Genomic DNA, 27,587 nt, shown 5'->3' with positions numbered 1-27,587 from the left:
TCTCCTTTTGTGTCAGAGTATGTGCGGCTGTCATGGTGCTCGGCTCCACCTGAGTTATATCTGTTTTTTGTAACTTTTATGGTATGTGTCCACGTTCAGGAAACGCTGCGTTTTTGACGCAGCATTGAGCAGCATGCATAAAAAACGCAGCGTCCAGATGTTACAGCATAGTGGAGGGGATTTCATGAATTCCTGTCTCCACTATGCAGTAAAAGACGCATGCGGCATAGCTGAGAAAACGCACATGCGGCGCGTCTTTTCAGAACGCAGCATGTCCTTACGTTGCAGAAAAAACTCAAGGACAACACAGGTGACCTGCCAGTGCCCTCAGGTGCAGATTTGGTCAGGATTTTACCTGCATAAAATCCTGACCAAATCCTGAAGCAATCCTGAACGTGGACACATACCCTCACAATGTCTGGTTTTCTTGGATACACAAAGGACGGCGCTGGACCAGAAGGTGCAGAAAAGTCACTTCTACGTCTTCATTTTCACAATCTTTGGAGAGTCCAGTAGCCGCCAGCGCTGATCATATTCACAGGTCACACAGCCAGTTGTGTCATCCATTGCCGATCTTGTGCCGCCTTCTAACACTTCATAGACGTCACTGTCTTTATTTCCACTACATGGGATGACAGTCCGGTATTGCTGAGTCCCTGTGATGGGTTCTGCTTCCTGTAACCGATGTTATAACAAACTCTCCTCCTCTTCGTAGTCCTGGTTCATACAATACATGAACTGGATGTTCAGAATATTTTTCTCCCTCCATTTGAGGAGTTTCCTGGGTGATAAGATTTGGTGTGAATACGGTCTGTGGAGGCCCGAGCTGCCGGCCTGTCATCTGCTCTGTAGTCACCGTCTACCCCTGCTCATCCTCAGCCGTAGCAAAGCTTCTCCTCTGTCCTCTCCTGCTTCTAAGCTCTAACATAATAAAATAATACAGGAATATCTAACAATCATGGATTATTTGGTAAATATGGACCCCACACTTCTACACCACAGGCTGAACAGACCTGAAATCAAGATTTTTGAATGGACACTGTAATAGTTTTATTTTTTAAAATATGATCCCATCACGATCCCAGCTTGTATTTTGGTGCAGAAGTGGCTAGGAGCATAACGGGCACATGTGCAGTTTTTGAAATTTTTAAATTAAACGTGCTTTTTAAAGTTTTGCGCTTGCGTTCGCATAGGTAAAATATTATTAAAGATACTCTTGTGACATATCTGGTGAAAGCCTGTACAGTTCTGAGTAGAATGGTGTTTATTTTATTTCTCTATCTCTTTTCTAGCCTGAGTTATGGGGAGAAATGTAAAGGCTGGCAACACCGAAATTCGCACTTTTTCCGAACTTTGAAAATCAATAAAAAAAATTTAACATTTTGCATTCTCTGACACGCTATTACCAAATAACAAAATCTCAAAAGAATTAAAAATATAGTGGTAAAAATCATTGGTTCACTTGACATGGAATGACCCTTGTTCTTATGCTGATTGGATCGTTCTTGTTGGCCTTGCTGTCATCATTACTGTCATCACATCGCTGCGTGTAGCATGGGGATGTCCCAATTACAATGTGCACTGCGTGAGATCAGAATATATTGAGGATTGTTCTGTGCCCATACAGCTTGCTTTGACCCTGCGTGAGCTGGCAATAACCCAATGACAACTGACTTGTATATAGTCGATCAGTGCTTGTTTATGTGAAGAAATAGGCGCTTCCTTGTAATTTAGCCTTTTAAGGCTCTGTACACATTACTGTCGTATTAGCGGCACTGAAGGCTTCGGGTTTATGTGTATGGGGCTTTAGAAAATGCTTTAATAATATTTAAAGGTGGTTCCTGGTTCATGCAGCAGCCTACCAGTGACACTCGCCTGTCAGATCACCCCCTGCTAATATTATGAACATTTTATGTAATGGGTATAAAAAGCTCACTCTACTACATAGGTCCATTCTGGCTGCCTCTGACATAGATCCACCATCTGTTCACAGGAAGGACTGTGGACTGCGCTACTGAGCATGAGTGAGCACCAGCACAGGACACATTAGGTGGACGTTCTGCATGGGGCGCCATAACAAGTATATAACAGCAATATCTACATATAGGAGCACTTTTTAATCTGATTTTTATTCACAAATGTTACATATTGTGTGTGCTGAGTTAATAATTTGTGCCTTATTATATAATGCATCAAGTATAATTGGTTTCTTTCCTTTTGTTAACAGAGCCAATAACAGTAGAGGTGTCATTCAAAAACCCATTGAAGGTCCCACTTTTATTGACGGACCTATCCCTCCTGTGGAAATTTCAAGCAAAAGATTTTAGCCAAAAGGAAAATGAAGAACTACAGGAACCGATCAGCAATGAAAGAGATCTGCTCTCCAAGGTGGCGTGAGATTGTGTTACCTTACCTGTCTTGTGTTACATTTAGTGAGTTCATGAGGATTACACAGTGGAAAGAGCATTCTCCCTATTTTTTTTTTTTTTTTTTTTTCTTGCCATGCTTTCACTGTGACCTGACCTATATACTACAGTAGATATAAAGTTTATAAACCCCTGTTAAAATGCCAAGTTTTTGACATGTAGTAAAAAAAAATTATACATAGAAGAATTTCAGAACTTTTTCCGATTTTAATGTTCCCCATAATCTGCACAGTTCAATTGAAAAATAAGCTTTAATTCTTTTTGGTAAAAAAAAAAAACAACACTAAAATTGTTGTTGCATGTACATATACACACCCTTAACCCCTTAGTGACGGAGCCAAATTTTTTAAATCTGACCAGTGTCACTTTATTTGGTAATAACTCTGGAGCACTTCAACAAATCCTAGTGATTTTGAGATTGTTTTTTTGTGACACATTATACTTTATGATAATAGTAAGTTTAGGTCGATATGTTTTGTTCTTATTTAAAAAAAAAAAAAATCCAAATTTGAGAAAAATGTTAAAAAATTAGCAATTTTCAAACTTTGAATGATTATCCCTTTAAGCTAGATAGTTATACCACAGCAAAGCATTAATAAATAACATTTCCCACATGCCTGCTTTACATCAGCACCATTTGTAAAATGTTCTTTTATTTTGTTAGCATTTTAGGAGGTTTAAAAATGTAGCAGTAATTTTTATTTTTTTCTAGGAAATTTACAAAATTTATTTTTTAGGGACCTATCCATGTTTGAAGTGCCTTTAGGGGTCCCACATATTGGTAAACCCCCAAAAGTTATACCATTTTAAAAACCGCACCCCCTGACATATTGAAAACTGCCGCCAGGTAGTTTATTAACCTTTCAGGTGATTTTCAGGAATTAATGCAAAGTGGTATGACAGAAATAAAAATGTGTATTTAAACCGCCTAAATGTTGCTAACTTCTGAACAGGTTACAACATCAGGCAGACTCTGAGGCCGCTATTTGGTCATGAATTGCCATGAAAAACATCAGGACCACACAATCATGATCTGAGGGCACCAATTGGGATAAAGAGGAAGCCCCCACACTCTGTTTACCATTTACATGATATAGTCACTATTGGCAGCAGCATCTAAGGGGTTAAAAATATTTGGAAGGTGCAAGCACTGATCATGGCTGATGCAGCAAGTTGTCAGCTATAGTGGACAGCCGACAGCTGCTGGATTGTCACCTGTATGGGGAGACTATTCTCTTATATCTCAGGTCAGTTAAAAGACGTATTGGCGGTCATTAAGGGGTTAAATTAATACTTTGTTGAAGTATCCATTTAATTTGACAGAATTCACTGGTTTTGGGTAGGAGTCTATATCAGTATGGCAGATCTAGAATTGGCAATCTTAGCCTAAGGAAGAGTGGGCAATGTTTAGACATTGCTTTTTGCTTTTTTCTGCAGCCAAAATCTGATCTCTTGGCAGCAAAAAAGCTGCAAACTGCAAGTTTTATTATTCCCATAGTCCTAATTTAAAGGGACAAAGGACACTTCAATAGTGCATGATGTACATAATCTATGGTGGCATGGTGCCACATAGATAAGAGAGAAAGTAAAAAAAATATAAATAAAAAGATACTTTATTAAATGACAATTTTAAAATTAGAGATACAAGTTAAAAAGACAAGGCAGAAAGGAGCCTTCAAAAAGAGGTGGGGGGGAGAGTGACCAGCTATAAATGACAAGACGGTAGTAGTGTGCACTGTGAAATATGAAAAATGCACCCTAAGCAAGCTGAATCTGACAGAAAAAACCTCCTGAAAAGAAAAAGCGCAAATGTGCATAGGGTTAATAAATCTCTTAATTTAAATATATATTTCTTAACAGCGGCAATAAGAATATCTGCCCAAGACATAAGAGGACAAGTCAGTATTCACACTTATAAAAAGGCATGAAGTAGTGCATGTAGATATGTCATTTGTATGGGTAAATTCCCATAGGCCATCACTGCCAGTATAGTCTCAAGAAACACCTGTTTCTTCGGAGTATCAAGAAGGAGTCATCAAATGTAATCCTTTACTTTGGAGTAGGGCTGATACCCAGGGTTTGGTAGTGGAAAAGGCTGTGCACAGCGGGATCTGCTGGTGACAATCTCCTCGCCCGACAAGCGCCGCTTCGCAGTGTTGTTTCTTCTGGGGCGTGATGTATGTGAAGGTGTTGAGGGGGTATGAAAAGAGGGTGCTAGTTGTTGATAGGGTGGTCCGGTGTGAGATAAATGGTCCACAGTGTTTGTTAGAGCGTGTGCTAGACGAGGATCCGCTCTCTAGGCCAAGGGGACTTCTGGAATTGTGCTCCGTGACACGCGGTGGAATGCACAGCGGTCACATGATGGAGCACTTCCGGAAGTCAGAGGGGAATCACAGACCTCGCGCGTGCGCATTAAACCACCGGGGAGCGATCAAGAAATAAGAAAACTGGACTTTACTCCAAGACGGATGGGGAAGAAAAATCATTGATTTGACTAAACAAGTATACACACCAAAAGAAAATGCTAAACGGCACTAATAATTATAATATCAACTTTATTAAGGAACAGGTAAAACCAAATACATAAAAAATGAGACACCACAGAGAACAGACACAGCTGGCAGGGATGGCTGGAAACTAAGTGGCTAACATAGAACAACTACCTCCCAATATGATATTAAGGCAGATAGTAATAGCATTCAACCAGTACCAGAGTATAGCTATCGATATGGTGACTGACAAAAAAGTGCAAAAGTGCGAATCATACAATAGTAACAATTAATAAATATTCACAAATGTGATGTAGTACCAAGTGGTATACTATATACTATAAAAGTATGTAAAAGGCATCAGTCAACATATCGGAAAGCATAACATACATCCATTAGTAAATACCAGGAGGAACATATTTACCTAGTAGGTGCCACTAGCCAGGGACCCGACCACACCCGACGCACGTTTCGCTAAGGAAAGCTTCGTCCAGGGGTGGTGGGTAGCTGAGAAAGAGGCTTATTTATATCAGTCATTGGCCAATGACAGGAAGGCAAATTGCCTCCCCTTAAAAAACACAAAAATTTAATGATCATGACATAATAACCGTCACATATTATAAATTAACGGCGGAGACAAATATCATATTGAAAAAACACAATCAAAGAAGGGTAACCATAGTAATTACTATGGTTACCCTTCTTTGATTGTGACCCGGAAGTTTAACCTAGACATTCAGGAAGTGATTCTGTTAGTGGTCGCTGAAAACAGTTTATATAATGTTTTTTCAATATGATATTTGTGTCCGCCGTTAATTTATAATATGTGACGGTTATTATGTCATGATCATTAAATTTTTGTGTGTTTTTTAAGGGGAGGCAATTTGCCTTCCTGTCATTGGCCAATGACTGATATAAATAAGCCTCTTTCTCAGCTACCCACCACCCCTGGACGAAGCTTTCCTTAGCGAAACGTGCATCGGGTGTGGTCGGGTCCCTGGCTGGTGGCACCTACTAGGTAAATATGTTCCTCCTGGTATTTATTAATGGATGTATGTTATGCTTTCCGATATGTTGACTGATGCCTTTTACATACTTTTATAGTATATAGTATACCACTTGGTACTACATCACATTTGTGAATATTTATTAATTGTTACTATTGTATGATTCGCACTTTTGCACTTTTTTGTCAGTCACCATATCGGTAGCTATACTCTGGTACTGGTTGAATGCTATTACTATCTGCCTTAATATCATATTGGGAGGTGGTTGTTCTATGTTAGCCACTTAGTTTCCAGCCATCCCTGCCAGCTGTGTCTGTTCTCTGTGGTGTCTCATTTTTTATGTATTTGGTTTTACCTGTTCCTTAATAAAGTTGATATTATAATTATTAGTGCCGTTTAGCATTTTCTTTTGGTGTGTATAATTACTACTGCTTGGCTTAATTAATTTTGCTACTTATAGGTGTTTATTTTGATTAAACAAGTGTCAAAATAACGAAAAAATAGAGTGAAGGGATCAATGTGATGGTAGGAATTGTAGATATGAATATCTAGTTATAGCAATAATAAATGTGCCAATCTTACATTACAGCACTAAGGAATGGATGTAAAGGGAAAAAAGGAATGAAGGGACACTGGGACAAAGAAGGGGGTGGTGGGGGGGTGTGTGTGTGTGAAAGAGGAGTTGTTTTGATAACAAATGCAACAAGAAGAATAATAAATACGTCACTCACATTTTAAAGAAATATATTTAAAATATGGGGATGAGATGTACTGAGGCATGGAGAGAGTAAAATAGAAGGTATGTTTGCTGCATTTTTCATGGTTCCAAATGTCAGCTTTGCCTCCACCATCCAAGCATGAACAATGCAAGGTGTTAGACCATCAAAGCAAGACCTAAAGGTGCTTCTCACAAAATTAGAATATCATCAAAAAGTTAGTTTATTTCAGTTCTTCAATGCAAGAAGTGAAACTAATACATGATATAGTCATTGCAAACAGAGTGATTTATTTCAAGTGTTTATTTCTGTTAATGTTACTGATTATGGCTTAGAGCCAATGAAAACCCAAAAGTCATTATCTCAGTAAATAAGAATAATTAGCAGAAAACACCTGCAAAGGCTTCTTAAGCGTTTAAAAAGGTCCCTTAGTCTGTTTCAGTAGGCTCCACAATCATGGGGAAGACTGCTGACTTGACAAATGTCCAGAAAGCAGTCATTGACACACTCCGCAAGGAGGGTAAGCCACAAAAGGTCATTGAAAGGATTAAGAAAAGGCCATTCAGAAATTTTGGGGAGAGTCACAAGAAGTGGACTGCTGCTGGAGTCATTGCTTCAAAAGCCCCACACAGACATATCCAGGACATGGGCTACAAGTGTCGTATTCCTTGTGTCGAGCCACTCATGACCAATAGACAACGCCAGAAGCGTCTTACCTGGGCCAAGGAGAAAAAGAACTGGACTGTTGCTCAGTGGTCCAAGGTGTTGTTTTCAGATGAATGTAAATTTTGCATTTCATTTGGAAATCAAGGTCCCAGAGTCTGGAGGAAGAGTGGAGAGGCCACAATCCAAGCTTCATGAGGTCTAGTGTGAAGTTTCCACAATCAGTGATGGTTTGGGGAGCCATGTCATCTGCTGGTGTAGGTCCACTGTGCTTTATCAAGACCGAACTAAGCGAAGCTGTCTACCAGGAAATTTTAGAGCACTTCATGCTTCCCTCTGCCAACAAGCTTTTTGGTGATGGAAATTTCATTCTCCAGCAGGACTTGGCTCCTGTCCACACTGCCAAAAGTACCAATACCTGGTTTATAAACAACTATCACTGTGCTTGATTGGCTGGCAAACTCGCCTGACCTTAACCCCATAGAGAATCTATTGGGAATTGTCAAGAGGAAGATGAGACACCAGACCCCACAATGCAGACGAGCTGAAGGCTGCTATCAAAGCAACCTGGGCTTCCATAACACCTCAGCAGTGCCACAGGCTGATCGCCTCCATGCCACGCTGCATTGATGCAGTAATTGATGCAAAAGGAGCCCCGACCAGGTATTGAGTGCATTTACTGAACATTCATTTCAGTAGGCTAACATTTCAGATTTTAAAATCATTTTTCAAGCTGGTGTTATAAAGTATTTTAATTTACTGAGATAATAACTGTTGGGTTTTCATTTGCATAATCATCAACATTAACAGAAATAAACACTTGAAATAGATCCCTCCATAATGACTCTATATAATGAGTTTCACTTTTTGTATTGAAGAACTGAAATTTTACTTTTTAATGATATTCTAAGTTTGTGAGAAGCACTTGTATGTGAAACCATTAAAACATTTTTGTAAAAAAAAAAAAATGGCTATTTGATCAAATTATTTATTGGGAAAACATTTTTATGTCTGAAAAAATTGACTATACTGAACAAAAAAGTTCATGAAAAATAAGGAATTGCAAGTGTAAAAACAGCGGGGATAGTTGATTTGGTTGGGAATTGTTTATCTAACATATTTGCAGAGCATCTTGTAGGTTGGGCACTGTTTACTTTCACACATTGGTGGGCCCTTGAGTTGGTCAGGTATTGTTCAGTTTCACACATTGGTCTGGCATTGAGATTCTCCGGATTTACGTTAAGGTACCTTCACACTAAGCGACGCTGCAGCGATACAGACAACGATGCCGATCGCTGCAGCGTCGCTGTTTGGTCGCTGGAGAGCTGTCACACAGACAGCTCTCCAGCGACCAACGATGCCGAGGTCCCTGGGTAACCAGGGTAAACATCGGGTTGCTAAGCGCAGGGCCGCACTTAGTAACCTGATGTTTACCCTGGTTACCAGTGTAAAATGTAAAAAAACAAACACTACATACTTACATTAGCGTCCCCCGGTGTCCGCTTCCTGCACTGACTGAGTGCCGGCCCTAACAGCAGAGCGGTGACGTCACCGCTGTGCTGTGCTTTCACTTTACGGCCAGCGCTCAGTCAGTGCAGAAAGCGGACGGCGGGGGACGCGAAGGTGAGTATGTACTGTTTGGTTTTTTTACATTTTACACTGGTAACCAGGGTAAACATCGGGTTACTAAGCGCGGCCCTGCGCTTAGTAACCCGATATTTACCCTGGTTACCATTGTAAAACATCGCTGGTATCGTTGCTTTTGCTGTCAAACACAACGATACAAGGCGATCTGACGACCAAATAAAGTTCTGAACTTTAATCAACGACCAGTGATATCACAGCAGGATCCTGATCGCTGCTGCGTGTCAAACACAACGATATCGGTAGCCAGGACGCTGCAACGTCACGGATCGCTAGCGATATCGTTTAGTGTGAAGGTACCTTTACACATATCACTAATGTAATTAAACTGTACTAATCCTAACTGCTATTCTTAGGTGAGGAGTCAGACATTTTGGGTTAAACTTGAGAAAATCACAAAAATGGGCTTCACATCCTGCTGTACTTGCTTTTTTGACTAAAAATGCAGCAAATACTGGCAACTTTTTTGCTGCGTTTTTGCACTTACCCATTGCTTTCCATGGGTGACAAAATGCTGCAGAAACACTGAAAGTGACATGCTGCAATTTTCAAAAAAGCAGCAGTTTTCCTATTCATTCAGGGAAAAAACTGTGTGCATGATATTTCTGAAATCTCATAGCTTTTGCTTTTACTGTAAAAAGCAGCTTTTAATTTGCGCAAAAACACCCTGCAAAAACGCAATGTATGAACATAGCCTTACAGTAGTGCTCCAGATCTGTCAGATTGTTATGGCATCTCCTGTGTACAACGCCCTCTTCAGGTCAACTCACAATTTTCAATTGGATTCTTGCCTCTGCTTTGATCATCTTCTGGAGAATTAATTCTCTTGTTGATTTGGAGATATGCTTAGCATTGTCATGCTGAAAGGTGACATTCATCTTCAGATGTTTAGCAGAGGCCTGAAATTTTGTATAAAAAATTGACCAATATTTGTAATTGGAACCATTTTCTACATGCTTTATTCAGTCATTTGGATATAATGAAAAGGTCTGCCGGTTGATTACAACAGACTGGAGTGATTCTGGTGGACGGAGCCCATCCAGGCCAGCATGTAATACTATATGCAACAACTGACTGAGGATATGGCTGCTTCACCTTTTTTAAGAAGGTGGATCCACATCCATTAGCTAATTGTCAGGACAGCATTGATAAAGAAAACTAGGATTCTTAATACTGATTTACTTAATAGACTCATAAAGAGAGTAGGAAAGGTCCGTTGTCTGGATGTTCTAAAGGACATCAATGTCCCAAGAAGGACTGGAGATTTTGCTAAATGAAATTCTCAATCATTAACAATCCTGTAAAGAATGAAGAATTTGAAGCATTTAAAGAGACCAGGATGGATGGACACAGAACTTAATCACTTGTTAAAAAGGAAAAAAAGAAATGTATATTAAATGGTAAGAGGGGGCATATCTAAAGAAGAATATAATCTGTATGCAGGGCAAAAGCAAGAAGAGCTAAAGCCAGTAATGAAGTGAGGCTTGCAAGGGAGATAAAAAAGCAATAAAAAGGATTTTGGGGGTATGTAAAAAGCAAAAGAAAAGTCAAAGATGCGATAAGATTTTTACAGGATGAAAATGTGAAGTGGTCAAAAATGATGTTGAGAAGGCCGAATTTTTATATATATTGCATCTGTGTTCTCCCCAATGTAATGCAGCGGTAGGACCTTACGCAGTGAAACGGCAATGACCCAAGCAAGTTCAAACAAAACCTTCCTTTATTGTGTTACTTCACACAGTCGATTAGCAATACACAGTAAACGGCTTCTTCATCCAGGCCAAAGGAAAATACACAGTACACAACTTCACACATTCCATCAGAAATACACAGTAACCGGCTTTAATTTGCAGTCCCCACACAGGCCAGACATCCCTCTTTCCAGTTTCCCTGAGAGGACTGCCCACCGATACTAAGTCTTTTTACTCACGCTGTGCACCTCACGCTATCCTCCGGATTTTAGCCCGGGACGCAGGGTGTCAGTCTCTCTGGTTCCTTCTGCCCCTGTGTTGCTCCACACAGAAAGAGCTCTGCAGACAACTACTGTCTGCCTCCAAACCAACACTGACCCCTCCCCCTCTACTGTAGGGCTTTTAATCAGTCACTGCTTCACCATTCTAAATACAGCCACACCTGTGTCTGCAGTACGTCCTCATGGCCTCACTACGCCTCCGTGCGCATTCTGGAGAGCATAAACAGCGCCCCCTAGCTGTAACAGGGGTCACTGCCTCACACCAAGAACGCAAATATAACCACTGATCTTCACGGTGCCATCGAATGAATAAAAGAATCCACACTATCCATACATAAACAGATGATGAGGGAACACTTAGCTAAATTAAATAAATTTAAATCTCCTGGTCCAGATGAATTACATCCTAGGCTCCTGAAAGAGTTAGCAGAGGAAATTGCAAAACCACTAGCCAGAATCTTTGAAAAATCTTGGAGAACAGGAGAAGTCCCAGAAGATTGGAGAAGGGCAAATGTTGTCCCTATGTTCAAAAAGGGAGCCAGGAAATTACAGGCCAGTGAGCCTTACTTCTATACCAGGAAAGATCTTTGAACAAATTATTAAACATCTTGTACTTGGATATAAATAGAGTAATTAACGAGAGCCATTATGGGTTTGTAGCAAACAGGTCATGCCAGACTAATCTACCGTATATACTCGAGTATAAGCCGAGATTTTCAGCCCAAATTTTTGGGCTGAAAGTGCCCCTCTCGGCTTATACTCAAGTCATGATCGGCGGTGGGGTCGGTGGGTGAGGGGGAGAGAGGACTGACGCATACTCACCTAGTCCTGGCGCTCCCCCTGCCCGTCCCAAGGTCTTCGGTGCCGCAGCTCTTCGCCTGTTCAGCGGTCACGTGGGACCGCTCATTAAAGTTATGAATATGGACTCCACTCCCATAGGGGTGGAGCCGCATTTTCATTTCTCTAATGAGCGGTAACGGTGACCGCTGACAGAGGAAGAGGCTGCGGCACCCGGAGACCAGCTGTCCGGGATAAGGATCCAGGGACGCCGGGAGCAGGTAAGTATGTCATAGTTACCTGTCCGCGTTCCACACGCCGGGCGCCGCTCTGTCTTCCCGTCCTCTTGCTCTGACTGTTCAGGTCAGAGGGCGCGATGACGTACTAGTGTGCGCGCCGCCCTCTGCCTGAACAGTCAGTGCGGAGAGACGCCGAAACGGGACGCTGAGGAGCTGCGGGCAGCAAGAGAGGTGAGTATGTCATTTTTTTTTTTTTATTGCAGCAGCATTATATATTGCACAGCTTTATATGGAGCATCTATGGGGCATAATGAACGGTGCAGAGCATTATATATGGCACAGCTTTTTATGGAGCATCTATGGGGCCATACTGAACGGTGCAGAGCATTATATATGGCACAGCTTTCTGTGGAGCATCTATGGGGCCATACTGAACGGTGCAGAGCATTATATATGGCACAGCTTTATAAGGAGCATCTATGGGGCCATACTGAACGGTGCAGAGCATTACATATGGCACAGCTTTATGTGGAGCATCTACGGGGTCATAATGAACGGTGCAGAGCATTATATATGGCATAGCTTTATGTGGAGCATCTATGGGGCCATAATGAACGATATGGAGCATCTGTTTTTGAAATTCACCGGTAGCTGCTGCATTTTCCACACTAGGCTTATACTAGAGTCAATAAGTTTTCCCAGTTTTTTGTGGCAAAATTAGGGGGGTCGGCTTATACTCGGGTCGGCTTATACTCGGGTCGGCTTATACTCGAGTATATACGGTAATTTCCCCCTATGATGGAATCACTGACTGGGTGGAGCAGGGAAATGTGTTATAGATTCAGAATGATTTAGATAAGCTTGAACAATGGGCCACGACTAATAGAATGGTATTTAACAGGGAGAAAAGCAAGATTCTACATCTGGGCAAGAAATACGAAAATTACATCTACAGATTGGGAGGAATAAAACTAAGCAACAGTACGTGTAAAAAAGACTTGGGTATACTAATTAATCAGACTGCACATTAATCAACAGTGTGATGCAGCCTCAAAAAAGGTGAAACACAGTTCAAGGATATTTTAAGAGAAGCATATAGTCTAGATCACATGAAGTCATTATCCCAGTCTACTCCTATTTAATCAGGCCTCATCTGGTATACTGTGTCCAGTTCTGGGCACCACATTTTTAAAAAAAGACATTAAAAAACCTGGAGCGAGTTCAGAGAAGAGCTACCAGGATGGTGAGCAGACTGCAAAGTATGTCCTACGAGGAACAGTTAAAGTATCTGGGAATGTTTAGCAAAAACAGAAGGCTAAGAGGAGACTTAATAGCCGTCTACAAATAAATGAATGGATGTCAGTGTAGATGGATCATCATTATTCTAATTTGCACATGGAAACACAAGAAGCAGTGGAATTAAGCTGAAATGGAGAAGATACAGATAAGATATTAGAAAAAACTTGAGTGAGGGTCATCAATGAGTGTAACAGGCTGCCATGAGAGGTGGAGTTCTTTCAATTGAAGTCTTGAAACAGAGGCTGGACAGACGTCTGTCTGAGATGGTTTAGTGAATCCTGCATTGAGCGGGGGTGGGGGGGGGGGGTTTGTACACAACTCTTGAGGTCCCTTCTAACTCTAACATTCCATGAATCCATGATTAAATCAGGAGGTCTGCTATGGGGCGAAACAAACAATGACCAATTGCCGCACAATTTTGTTTCATGGTCAGACAGCCGTTGGCCTGGCGAAGGTGGGCGAAGGATTGCCCGTGTGGCATCTGCCATAATTATAGGTGATATCAAGCATAATATCTGAAATACTTTTAGGTAATACAAACGTAATAAAATAAGTCTTAAACTACTATCTTTATATCCTCAGGGGAGAAGTTTTAGCGATGTAATTGGCACAGAAGAGATCGCAGAGTTTGTAATCAACAATGAGGAAACCAAAATTGTAAGTTATTAATCATGAAAAGCAGAATGTGGTTTGAAAAGATGGTCTATTAATGGGATGATTACATACTTACTTATTTGTGTGCAAATAAAGTGCTGACCTCTGATAATTGCAATGTGAAGGGGGTAAGTTAATTAGTTGGTAATGTAACATGCCTCCCTACTACTTTTTTAATCTTCCAGGCAAGATTGAAGTTATTTCCAAAGGAACCTGGGGAGCTGCACATCCTCGGTATAGTCTATAATCTCAGCACAATTCAGGGTGCGAACAGCCTCGATGGAGTCATGCCACCCAACAATGTACCAACAGGTAAGACCTTCGTAAGTTTCAGTTCTGTCTTATGATTTGCACAGTTTCCCTCAAATTGTGACATTGTCATACTGCGTGCAAGGTTGTACGAATGTCACAGGAACAAAATATGCAATGTTTTTCTCATAAAACTTTGTTCCTATTGCTATAAACAGAACAGTAGTTTTAAAGGTTTTATCTCTCAAGGTTGCCTGGACATATCAAAAATCACCTTAGAGCTCATTAGTAACTCTGCGAACAAGATCTTTAAAGGGGTTGTCCACTACTAGGACCACCTCTTCTTCTCGTTCTCAATGTTTAGCACCAATAAAATAAAAACACTTCTACGCTCCTCTCATGCCGGGGTCTTTCTAGTGGTGTCGGCAAGGTTGACACATGAGCCATGTGCCCAATCAGCGCTGGTGTCACTGTCCCAGCCTTCAGATATATTCAACATCGAGGAAGTGACAAAGCGGCCACAGCCCCGGGCACCTGTTAATGTTCAATCCGTATGAAGGCAGGGACAGTGACGCCAGCAGTGATTGGGCATAACAACCACACGTGAGCCCAGAGAACATGAGTGAGTTCCGACACCGCTGGAAAGGCACTGGCATGATAAGTGAGTAGTAGTGGTTTTAGTTTATCGGCAGCAAACATTTAATAGTACACATTATAATAATACACTTTTGGTAGTACACATTTAAGAGCATACTGCTTCATTGTTTTTCTGTTTCATGTTACTACAATGTCTTTCGTATTTTCTTTAGGGAAGTTCATATCTAATGGGATGTCAGTCCGAGGACGGCAGGACTTAGAAATACAGGGCCCTCGACTTAATAGTACAAAAGAAGAAAAAACATCCATTCAGTATGGACCTGACCGCCGGCTGGACCCGATTATCACACCACAGATGCCTTTATTGGAGGTAAATTTTGCTCCCTGTTCTTAAAAATAATCATTAGGAGGAAACAATTTTTTAATGTCTCTTCTGTAACTCCTTGGGCACACAGCCATTTTTCATTTTTTCCTTTCGCCTTCCAGCTATGTGTGTATATATTAGTCCACTTTATGGGGTTTGTACAATTGAATATTGTAAAATTGGCAGTCTCCTGTGAAGCCCACCCTTATTTGGAGTAATATTATGGCATATTCTGGATGATCTGACAATACCATCAGTACCCATAACTGAGCTGGGTCACAGAAAAGGGCACAAATCTCCACCACCCTCAAATCCTACGGCTTAGGCTTCTTTCACACTTCCGTTTTTACAATCTGCACAGGATCCGTCAAAATGTTGAAATGGCGGATCCTGTGCAGATTGAAAAAAATGTGTGCATTGGGCCTGTTATCTGACGGACCCGTCGAGGCTATGTGCACCTGTTGTGTATGCGTCTTCGCAGCGGAAAACCGCATACACAACAAAACCCAGGTTAAAAATAATAATAATAAAAAATCGCATTATTCTCACCTTCCGGCGTCCCGCGCAGCGTTACCGATGCTCCCAGCAGCTGGCGTTCCCAGTAATTCCTTGCGTGCAATGACCTCTGATGACGTGCGGACTCGCGAGACCGCGACGTCATCGGGTTAATTCGCAATGCATCCATGGGAACACTAGCTGCCGGGAGCATCGCGAGGATCGGTAACGCTGCGTTGGACGCCGGAAGGTGACAATATTGCCATTTTTTTTTTTTTTTTTTACATTATATCTTGTAATAGTAAAAAGAGAGCGAGAGAGAATTTCCCTGACAGGAAATTCTTCCGCGCATGCTCAGTTTCAAAAGACTGCATCTGTCGCTGGATTCCTGTTTTTGACGGTCAGCGACGGATCCTGCGTCCATAGGCTTCCATTATAGCCAACGACGGGCAGCATCGGACCCGTCACTGGCCGATTTTCCGACGTGCAGAAAAAATGTTCCTCTGAACGTTTTCTCCGCCCGACGGACAGCGATTTTCCGACGGATCTAGTGCACGACGGATGAAACGGATGGCCATCTGTCACAATCCATCGCTAATGCAAGTCTATGGGAAAAAACAGGATCCTGCAGAATATTTTGCTGGATCCTGTTTTTTAAAAAATCAACGGATTTCGACGGGAGCTCAAAGACGGAAGTGTGAAAGAGGCCTTACATGCTGCTGTCAGATATTTTTTTTAGTGTATCCTGCTTTAAAAGGTTATCTATGTTTCGTTTTTTCCCATAAAAATATTGTGAATATATTTACACCAGTCTATGGCGTAGCGGCACGACTGACTCATTTTTCTGGCTATCTCAATGCCCTGCTTGGTTATATAGACGAATGGTAAGATATTTTGAGGTATTTTCTAAAAAAAAAAAAAAAAAAAAAAAAAAAAAAGTTGGAATTGACTGTGATAAATGATGAGTCCCAGAAGGAGATGGAGAAGCCGTGGTTTACGGTGAACTTCAGGGACTTGAGATTGGCATTCCATTTGTTTTCTACAGCGTGAAATCTAAACCTACTGAAACCCTTTAAATATTATGGGCGAGTAGATTAAACTACCGGATTGATGAAATGATGCGAGTGCGCGATGTTGTTGCTCCCATATTAATTCTCTCTTAATCATTTAATGGATTTCTTACACTGACAGGTGTTCTTCATAAACTTTCCCACCGGACTATTATGTGGCGAAATCCGAAAAGCTCATGTTGAATTTGTGAATGTAAGCAAAAGCCCGCTGACAGGGCTCAAAGTCGTGTCCAAGAGACCGGAGTTCTTTACATTTGGCAGCAATACGGCAGCACTGACACCACTGAGTCCCGCAGCGTCGGAGAACTGCAGTGCCTATAAAACGGTTATTACGGATTCTACCTCTGGGTGCTCGGTGCTGACCTCATCTGTTACCCCAGTAGACTTTGGTTTTGGTGGTGGAAAACAACCGGAAGTTGTAGATATTCCCCTTACGGACTCTGTTCTAGCTCCTGGTGCGTCAGTACAGCTTCCACTATGGCTACGAGGACCTGATGAAGAAGGAGTTCACGAGATAAACTTTTTGTTTTATTATGAAAGCACAGAAAAACAGTCACGGATGCGGTAAGTTTCTCTTCTGGGGTTCATCAGAGGTGGCGTTAAATGCCGTATGGTGGATATATTGTACGTATAGCACGGTGGACTTGCACATATGATAAATCACTAGCTAGTTACTAAGAGTAAAGTATTATTGTATGATGTATTTTTATTCCTTAGGCACAGAGTGTTGAGACACACTGCAGTCATATGCACCAGCAAGTCGCTGAATGTTCGGGCTACTGTCTGTAGAAGCAATGCACTAGAAGATGAGGAGAGCAAAGGAGAGAACATGCTCGTCTTTGTGGATGTGGAAAACATGAACACTGTAAGTTACTAAGGATGTAGGTGCACGCTTACAGAAGGGCAACGGGAGTCCAGCTTACAGTGTTGTATGTGTGTAGACTTGCTCTTTAGTTTACTGTGTAGCAGGCAGATAGTCATGCTGTGAATAGACAGTAGATTGCTTGTCCCAGACACAGTGTGAGGCCGACAAGTAGCTGTGCAAGGAATAATCCACCATTACACCACCTTTTCCTAGAAGTCAGAATCCTTTTGTACAGATTATGTGCACACGTCGTCTTTTTGAGGCAGACGCCACCTGCAATGCGCCTTAAAAAGTGTCGCACAACCTCCGCTAGACATGAACAAAATTCACAGCACTGTAAAAACAATGTTGCTGTGCACAAGCTTATGTCCCTTCTTTTAACCACTTCTTCAGAGTTCAGGAACTGTGAAGCAGTTTACAGCAGTAATGTGTTAATTATTCGGCCTGGCTAGTAGGAAGCCACTCGCCACTATAGTGTAAAATGGAGAGGAGCGAAGCCGCCAGTGTTGCGGCTTCACCTTGAAAAGTTTGGCCAACCCGCTGCTGGAAAGCTTGTCCTGGACACATACCCTTACTGAAGTTAAATATTAGCAGACCCTTTTATATTAGTGCACGCCTTACTCTTAATGGCCTGGAAGACAGCCCATTACAATGGCTATGTATGCCTGAATATGTTCAGTAATTGCAGACTTATAGGGGTGGATTAATTAAGAATAGCGATTTGCATGCCAGCCTTAATGAAGGTGTATGGTGTAGTGGAATGTGCCCTAGTCATTAAGAGAGGCACATGCCACTTAATGAATTCGGGTCATCTTCCGTGGTGTGCACCTCCACACGCTTCTCCAGAAATGTTACTCCAGTCAGGGACTTGAGTAACCTTTGTCAGAAGCGACGGTGAAATCTTGGATGAATTTAAATTTCTCCTGGGTCCTTTGATTTATATTATTGTGCTACGAACCTAAAAAGGAAGGATAGTTGGGCATTATCCCTCTGATTTGGCTATGGCAGACTTTTTTGTTTTCTTCCAAAACAGCAAAAATTGTAAGGGAAATAAATGGTACTGTCTATGACTGATTAGACAAGGTGAGAATTAAAACTGGTCACAATTAAGTGATTTTTTTTACATCCGTATTATGAACAATAAACAAGAGTAACTGATCAATTACAAAAAATAGTTTTTTTTTTTATTTTTTTTATAATTTGCTTGCAGATTGGATAATGCCCAAGTCCTGAAACCCCCAGTTTTTGCTCAAGACCCCTGTAGTGCACAGCTCCATAGCTCACAGTCTATGCTTCTATTGACACTGTACTCCACTCTCTCCACCTCTCAGGGGTCTTTTGAGTTACTGATGGGTGTCTCAGAACAAAGACCTCCATGATCTGCAGGCAGGCAAAGGGACAAAAAAAATCTAAATGGAGTAAAATGTCAGATTGAGAGTTGGGAATCCCCCATACACATTACATTGTCAGCCGAAATGTGAGGGTTCAGACATTTTTTAATGTGCATGCGGGCCTGTACTACCTGTTCCCCTCTCTCCATTCGGAATATTCCCCGGAGGCAAGCGTCCTACAGACATCTATCCAAGTGTATGGCCAGCCATGGAATGCAGTCCTGTTTTTTTAGATTTGTGATCATGGTTAGTATGAATGTATAGTATAGTGTTGCTGTTATTTAGTAATTATTGTAACACAATTAGTTTTTGTATATAATTTTTGGATTCCAGAGTGAAGCCGGTATTAAGGAATTTCATATAGTACAAGTGTCCAGCAGTAGTAGAAACTGGAAGCTGCAGAAGTCAGTCAACCCCACAGCGGATAAAGGTATAATATTCTGTGACCATAACAATTTACATAGATTTCTGTATAAAGAGCTGGGAAACCATTGTTACATTCAGCCTCCGATACTGCCCCTAAGTCTAAGGAGCCAGAACTGTGCTAGCTGTGAAAAGGGGGTAGTTGGCAGGCAGCGGAGGAAAACTCTTGTTGGACTTCAGAGAGAGGTTTTTTTTTTAGCCAGAGCCGGGAGGATATCTAGCAGAAAGAAGTAATAATCCTTCCTTTTATATTTGCCATTCTTTTTATAGCCACTTTTGCTTTTGACTTTGAAAAAAACACATCAAGACCTGCATGTGTTATTCCAGCATTAAAGGGACTGTCTGTCCGTGGGGTCCAAGTCTGCAGTCATTCTATGCGCACTGCGAGTTGAGTGTTTTCTGATGCCAGGAATGGTGGGTGTGTGGCAGCAAACATGTGATTTACATATATGCAGTCACATGCCAACTAGACATTGAACGAAGCCGGTCGCTTCTTGTCAGAATGTATCTGGAAACATGTAAATCGCATACTTGCAGTCACATTACCGACCACTCCCAGCATCTGAGATTCCTTAGTGTGAAGTGCATGCGCTGTGATGATTTTCACGTCTGCAGTGACGTAGAGTAACTGCTGACTTGTACTCCGAGACCGCACAGCCTCTTTAAGCATGTGACCAATGCGATCTATGCAGTGATTACTTCCCCACTGAATGCCCCTAGGCAGTGATTTAGATATGGTCCTGCCAAAGCAACATGGGAAGACCCAAGCCAAATCAATATATTTTTTAATTTTCAAAAATGGAGGTCCCTGTGCTCACAAATGTGTGTCCTGCTCCCTAATGCTGAGCCACACAGCGTCCCTGTACTGTATGGCAGGCTGTGATGGTTGTAGTGCTTATAGGGTGAAAAAAGTTACCTATAGCATGCAGAGAGGACATTTTTTGCTAACCGATGCATACAAAGATGCAGAAGAGGCCCCATACCCTTGAATAGGAGCCTTACTGTCCTCTACAAAATGGAGCTGCAGTACGGAAGTGTGCAGGGAACCTGTCCTAAATAGTAAGGCTACTTTCACACTAGCGTTTTTTTGTATATGTCGCAATGCGTCGTTTTGGCGAAAAAACGCATCCTGCAAAGTTGTCTGCAGGATGTGTTTTTTCCCCATAGATTTACATTGGCGACGCATTCCGACGTATGCACACACGTTGCAACCGTCGTGCGTCGTGGCCGGAACTCCACCCCCACCTCCCCGCACCTCACAATGGGGCAGCGGATGCGTGGAAAAACAGCATCCGCTGCCCCCTTTGTGCGGCGCATTCACTGCTAGCGTCGGTACGTGGGCCCGACGCACTGCGACGGGCCGAGTACGACGCTAGTGTGAAAGTAGCCTAAGTTTTTTTTTTAACTTGCAACCACAGTGATATTTTGCAGGTAAATATTGTTTTAAATATACCGTATGGGGCCGTCTGTGGAGGTTCTGCTGCAGTGAGAAAATGAGGCTTTATTCTCCCTGCAGCCGCTTTATTTCTGTCCTCTGGGCAGTACTGGGTGCACGGTGGGCATTACTGGGGGCACGGTGGGCAGTCACTGCTCAGTACACAGTGATCGTGTTGTAATCACACCCTCTTCTCCATGACTGACAGCCATCTCCGCAGCATGGGAGTAGAGCAAGATTGTGTCACTGCACAGAGAATACAACTCCCATTTTCTTGTGCAGATGGCCAACAGGTTTTAAAATAGTATTTCTCCTACGCCTCATTGGGGGACACAGACCGTGGGTGTTATGCTGCTTGCCACTAGGAGGCTGACACTAAGGCTACGTTCACATTAGCGTTAAGCTAATGTGCGTCGGGTTTGCGTCGGCGACGCATGCGTCATGCGCCCCTATACTTAACATGGGGGACGCATGCGTTTTTTTTTGTTGCGTTGTGCGACACATGCGTCTTTTTTGCCGCAAGCGTCGGGCCAAGAAAACGCAACAAGTTGCATTTTTCTTGCGTCCGATTTTCGGCAAAAACCGACGCATGCGTCGCAAAACGCAGCGTTTTTGCGTGCGTTTTGACGCGTTTTTGCGTGCGTTGTGCGTTGCGTCGCCGACGCAGCGGCGCACAACGCTAGTGTGAACGTAGCCTTAGTGATACAAAGAAAGTTAGCTCCTCCCCTGCAGTATACACCCTCCTGCTGGCCCTCAGCTAACCAGTTCTTGCTTAGTGTCTGTAGGAGGCACTTGGGTCTGTTTTCAGACCCCAACTTTCTTATTTTAATTTAAATTTTTATTTTTCTGTAAATTTTTATTTTTTATTCAACGGAGTGAAGGGGGCGACGGATCCTTTTTTATAGGACCCGCTCTCCCCCGAACCAGCAACAGGCGAGCACGGCGAGTATACCTCCCCGTCCCTCTCCTGCGACGCTGGAGCACGCCAATTTTTACTGGGGCGACGGGTTTCCATCTTTGGTCCCGATCTCCCTTCCCCCTGCAAGACGGCGAGCACATAGAGCCTGCTCTAATGTTCCTCTCAGGTGGCCCGACATACAAGGCCCACATTACATGGCGTTGCATACTTGCGGCAGAGCCCAAAGGGATTACAGAAGAGATGAGGATGGAGCGTGCAGGGACAGGGGGACCTGCATTACCGGACTGTGAGTACATCAGGAGTTCCCCTCCTGCGCTCCGGATCGCTTTGCGGCCGCGCCACCGCACACCGCCGGGCAGGCCGGAAATTTAGTCCCCGGCTTTTCAGCCGAAGTAGGCCGCAGTGGCCTCTATGGGGTAGGCGCCGGCGGTACTTGCAGCAGAGCCCCTGGGGAGAGGCGCCGGCGGTCGGGAACTGCGGCGGTTAGCGTCGCTCCGTTGCAGCCGCCGCGCATCACCAGGCAGGCTGGAAACTTAGTCCCCGGCTTTTCAGCGGGAGTAGGCCGCAGTGGGCAGATCCCTCCCACGGCCGTAACCCCGCCCCCTATATCGGCGCTTCTCGTCTGGGACGAGAGGCGCCCTGCAGATCTCAGGGGCCATTCTTCCTCACGCTGCCTGCGTGGAAGATGCGGTCCTGTGGGTGCCACTGGCCGGTACACCAGCGGCAATCATTCGGCGCGCGGCCCGCCGACGCGCTCCACCGGCAGGCTCCATAAATTTAGTCCCCGGCTTTTTCAGCCGGACTAGGCCGCAGTTGAAATCCCCTTCAGGGGCGAAGGTGCCTTCACGGTCCCGATGGGCTGAACTTCGTGGATGTACAGAAGCCCCTCTCCATGGTCCGGGCAGCCCCCACTGTCCCACCACTGTGAAAGCGGATGGCACAAGGAGGCGGATGGTTCCTCTCCACCTCCCTAACAAAAGGGATGATGGATTGAGGTTTATTCCTCTATCCCTGCACCGTCCACGTTGCAATACCCGACATCCGCGGCGGCTCCATGCCGGGATGCGCACCGTTGGTGAGTGGATCCTGCCAGCGATGGGCTTCTGCAGCGGGATATTCACAGGCAGTCTCAGGCTTCCCTGTGGCCCACCTCCCTGAGGTAACGCTCCAGCTGGCTACAAAATTTAGCTCCTGGCTTCGGCCGATGTGTAGGCCGCACCACCAGAAGCGCACTGTGGCGCCTTAAGGCGGCTCTGCATTTTTTCCTGGCGTTTTTCGCCTGGCACGGAAGCGCTCGATTTTCTCGAGCAACGGGTGACCACCCCTAATTTCTACGCTGGCGCCGGCTGCAGAAATTTACGCCCCGGCTTGGGCCTATTCATGGAAGTCTCGAGGCTCCGCCCACGTCGTGCCTGTGGCTCCGCCCCCTGAATTGGCGCTTCTCGCTCGCTGCGAGATTTTACTAAACCCGCACGACCAGTATTCCTGGTCTTAAAGTCACACGACCAGTATTCTCTGGTCTTAAAGGCACGTGACCAGTATTCTCTGGTCTTAAAGGCACGTGACCAGTATTCCCTGGTCTTAAAGGCACGTGACCAGTATTCCCTGGTCTTAAAGGCACGTGACCAGTATTCCCTGGTCTTAAGGGCACGTGACCAGTATTCCCTGGTCTTAAAGGCACATGACCAGTATTCCCTGGTCTTAAAGGCACGTGACCAGTATTCCCTGGTCTTAAAGGCGCGTGACCAGTATTCCCTGGTCTTAAAGGCGCGTGACCAAAATTCCAGGGTCTTAAAGACACGTGACCAGTAAGTATCCCCTGGTCTTAAACGCACACAGTATTCCCTGGTCTTAAAGGCACACGACCAGTATTCCCTGGTCTTAGAGGCACTCGACCAGGATTCCCTGGTCTTAAAGGCACTCGACCAGTATTCCCTGGTCTTAAAGGCACTCGACCAGTATTCCCTGGTCTTAAAGGCACTCGACCAGTATTCCCTGGTCTTAAAGGCACTCGACCAGTATTCCCTGGTCTTAAAGGCACACGACCAGTATTCCCTGGTCTTAAAGGCACACGACCAGTATTCCCTGGTCTTAAAGGCACACGACCAGTATTCCCTGGTCTTAAAGGCACACGACCAGTATTCCCTGGTCTTAAAGGCACATGACCAATCCGAAACTGGTCATAAATGAGGAGCCCTCTTCCGCTGAAGTTTATCCCAGTGTAACTAGTTCCCTCAGTCTAAACTCCCTCGTAGAGCTTTTGCCATCCAGTCCGGATATGCGATTCACTGGATAGAAGCCTCTACGTGGGACGCTATGCCTGGTCTGATTTTTAAGGGCGACATATTTAGCTGTCAGGGTTTCACCTCAAGTGAGTGGGAACTTCACCTGGAAGTCTTCCATCAGACCCGCCTTCACTGGAGCTCTACAGTTGTAGTTCGGATGGCGTCCTGACTGATCGCCTGTGCACTCGAGTTTGTTGTTCGGCCTCGAGATCCAAGAGCCATCGCACTGCATGCTCTGGTTATTCCGTGGTACCAGTTTCCACTTCCGAGAGTTTTTCAGAAGCAGAAAGGGCCCCAGTGATCCTCAAAAATCCGCACTGACCACGTCAGTTCGCTTGCGGAGCTGATAGCTTTCTGTCTTTCTGCAACAAAACTGCAAGTAGGGACCACCTCGCAGGATGTTTTCACATGTAGTTCTTCCCTATTGCATACCGTTAGATCATTGGGATCTATTCTATTAGGGAAGGTCGCCCCCCCTTTTTTCTCGGCGATATCCTCATCCTGACGAGTCTTCGGTGCTAACGGGTCTTTTCAGACCTTTTTTCCCTTATTACCTTCAAGGCAAGGTTGTCCTCAGGCCTTCCCCCGTCCCTAGTTACCAAGGTGGTATTGTATCACTACTGTCATGAGGGCATAGTTCTTCCCTCATCTCTTTTGGCACCAGTCCACAAAATGGAATGAGTTCCCCATATTCCGAACGAAGCGAGTGCTTTGAGTAGGTACGTCTTGAGGACGGCGTCCCTCCCAAGGTTGGACACTGTATCTTGGGTTTCCTAACGGTAAGAGGAAGACTTCCTGACGTTTACAGGAAGGGTTTGGCCGTCTTCATCGGCCATTTAGCCTGGTGTATTCCTTTCTCCATCCAGGAGTCCTTCCGTGTTAGATGACAGCCTATCTCCCTGTCTATCGTGGGTTCTAGGCACCAGGCGTCGACAAGACACGCCTGCAAGCTTGCGGATTCGTCCAGTCCGCATGCATTCTTGAAGCATTATAATTCCCAGACTTCCACAGATGTGGCTCTGGGCAGGCGGACTCTGCAGGCCGCGGTGGCGCACTTGTAAGTAGCAGTTACACAGGGCCTGATCTGACGTTGTCCCCACCCAGGGACTGCTTTGGTACGTCCCACGGTCTGTGTCCCCCAATGAAGCGTAGGAGAAAGAGGGATTTTTGTGTACTCACCGTAAAATCCTTTTCTCCGAGCCAATCATTGGGGGACACAGCTCCCACCCTGGTATTGGCTTATGCTTGTTTTTTTATAATCCGATATGCTATACTCTCATATATAATATGACATGCTGTAAGCTAATATGTTGTTACTGATCTCCTACTGCTTTTTACACCGAACTGGTTAGCTGAGGGCCAGCAGGAGGGTGTATACTGCAGGGGAGGAGCTAACTTTCTTGTATCACTTAGTGTCCTCCTAGTGGCAAGCAGCATAACACCCACGGTCTGTGTCCCCCAATGATTGGCTCGGAGAAAAGGATTTTACGGTGAGTACACAAAAATCCCTCTTTACTTGGAGATTACCACTATGGCTGCAGGTAAATACCATTTTTTTTTTTATGACAAGCTCCCTTTTGAAGGGGTTGTCAACACAAAGCAAGTACTGGTGATTTTTGTCTTGAGTAGTGTGGTAATCACACCAGGCACTGTAATCTGCACTGTAAGGGCTTGTTCACATATTGAAATTTGTCACGCAAAGTGGCCGCAGAATCTGCATTAACATTGATGACTATCCACCTCCTATAATATATCGTGAAGCAGGTTACCTTTTTTCACATGGAAGTGATCAACAGTCTCCTGATTAAAATATGCTAATCCTGGTGTGAATCTGTTGGACATTGTCAGCAAAATCAGCCTAAAGGTACCGTCACATTAAGCGACGCTGCAGCGATCTAGACAACGATGCCGATCGCTGCAGCGTCGCTGTGTGGTCGCTGGAGAGCTGTCACACAGACCGCTCTCCAGCGACCAACGATGCCGGTCCCCGGGTAACCAGGGTAAACATCGGGTTACTAAGCGCAGGGCCGCGCTTAGTAACCCGATATTTACCCTGGTTACCATTGTAAATGTAAAAAAAAAACAGTACATACTCACCTTCTGATGTCCGTCAGGTCCCTGGCCGTCTGCTTCCTGCACTGACTGTGAGCGCCGGCGCTCACAGTCAGTGCGGGAAGCAGACGGCCAGGGACTTGACGGACATCAGAAGGTGAGTATGTACTGTTTTTTTTTTACATTTACAATGGTAACCAGGGTAAATATCGGGTTACTAAGCGCGGCCCTGCGCTTAGTAACCCGATGTTTACCCTGGTTACCTTTGTAAAACATCGCTGGCATCGTTGCTTTTGCTGTCAAACACGACGATACACGCCGATCTGACGACCAAATAAAGTTCTGGACTTTCAGCAACGACCAGCGATATCACAGCAGGATCCAGATCGCTGCTGCGTGTCAAACACAACAACATCGCTATCCAGGACGCTGCAACGTCACGGATCGCTATCTTTATCGTTGCAAAGTCGTTTAGTGTGACGGTACCTTTAGCCTCAAATTTCTTCCTCTCAGCTCGAAGTAAAAAAAACTGTCAGATATACAGGCAAAAATTAAGAGACCGCTGCAAAATATACAATTTGTCTGATTTTTCTCTTTATAGGTATATTTTTGAGTAAAATGTAAATTGTTCTTTTATTCTATAAACTTCTGACAACATGTCTCCGAAGTTCCAAGCAATAAATTTTTTAATTTTTTTCTGAAAAGGAGAAATAATCAAAATAAAAAAAGTGCTTTCAGACCTCATATAATAAGAAATAAGAAAACAAGTTCATAATCATTTAGAAACAACAATACTAATGTTTTAAATCAGGAAGAGTTCAGAAATCAATATTTTGTGGAATAACCATGATTTTTAATCACAGCTTTCATGCGCCTTGGCATGCTTTCCACCAACCTTTCACACTGCTTCTGGTGCAAAAATGTAAGCAGTTCTTCTTTTGTTTGATGGCTTGCGACTATCCATCATCCATGATTACATTCCAGAGGTGTTCAGTGGGGTTCAGGTCTGGAGATTGGGCTGCCCATGACAGGGTTTTGATGTGGTGGTCTCTTAATTTTTGCCAGAGCTGTATAGTATCCAATTCAGACCTTTCTGTAGTGGCCCTGAGAGCTCAGCAAAGATTTTACTGATATTTTCTTTTTTTCTTTGGTTCCATAACAGATACTAAACTGACCAGCAGAGAGAGGGCTAAAATGTGCTTCAAAGTGGTCCGGTGCAAACAATCCTCTTTAGGTAAGGAACACTAGTATAAGATATTCTCAATTTACATTAGACACCTTTATTTTAGGTTTCTACTGTTACTGGATGGGCATTAAACGTGGGAAGGCACGCAAATAAAAAAAAGAGAGACCCATTGGTCAGATCAAAGCCAAGGAATATACAAACACCGCATCACTCAAAGGGGTTGTCAATGGACAGATCCCACTGCACCAGTAGTAAGCTGTATGGAGTCTGAACAGTACAGCCCGTGTAATGAAAGTTTTTGAGTGCTGTAGCACAGCTCTTATTGAAGTGAATGGGAGTGGTAGATTTCTAGCTGTACCCAAACCTGCAA

At 43.8% G+C, this 27,587-nt stretch overlaps 1 protein-coding gene across 3 annotated transcripts in view; it reads left to right on the top strand.

The window, feature by feature from the left end:
• Positions 1–27,587, top strand: part of TRAPPC8 (trafficking protein particle complex subunit 8) — an 89,046-nt gene that overhangs the window by 50,135 nt on the left and 11,324 nt on the right. For all 3 annotated transcript variants that reach the window (XM_077270403.1, XM_077270402.1, XM_077270401.1), the window contains 8 exons: positions 2,228–2,388; positions 13,815–13,889; positions 14,072–14,198; positions 14,945–15,102; positions 16,783–17,225; positions 17,379–17,526; positions 19,251–19,347; positions 27,194–27,265. In XM_077270403.1, the coding sequence (XP_077126518.1) occupies positions 2,228–2,388; positions 13,815–13,889; positions 14,072–14,198; positions 14,945–15,102; positions 16,783–17,225; positions 17,379–17,526; positions 19,251–19,347; positions 27,194–27,265 (1,281 nt within the window). The remainder of the gene's footprint in view (positions 1–2,227; positions 2,389–13,814; positions 13,890–14,071; positions 14,199–14,944; positions 15,103–16,782; positions 17,226–17,378; positions 17,527–19,250; positions 19,348–27,193; positions 27,266–27,587) is intronic.

Source organism: Ranitomeya variabilis, chromosome 6 (assembly GCF_051348905.1).
Source record: "Ranitomeya variabilis isolate aRanVar5 chromosome 6, aRanVar5.hap1, whole genome shotgun sequence".
NCBI classification, from domain to species: domain Eukaryota; kingdom Metazoa; phylum Chordata; class Amphibia; order Anura; family Dendrobatidae; genus Ranitomeya; species Ranitomeya variabilis.
This window is presented reverse-complemented; position numbering and strand designations above follow the sequence as displayed.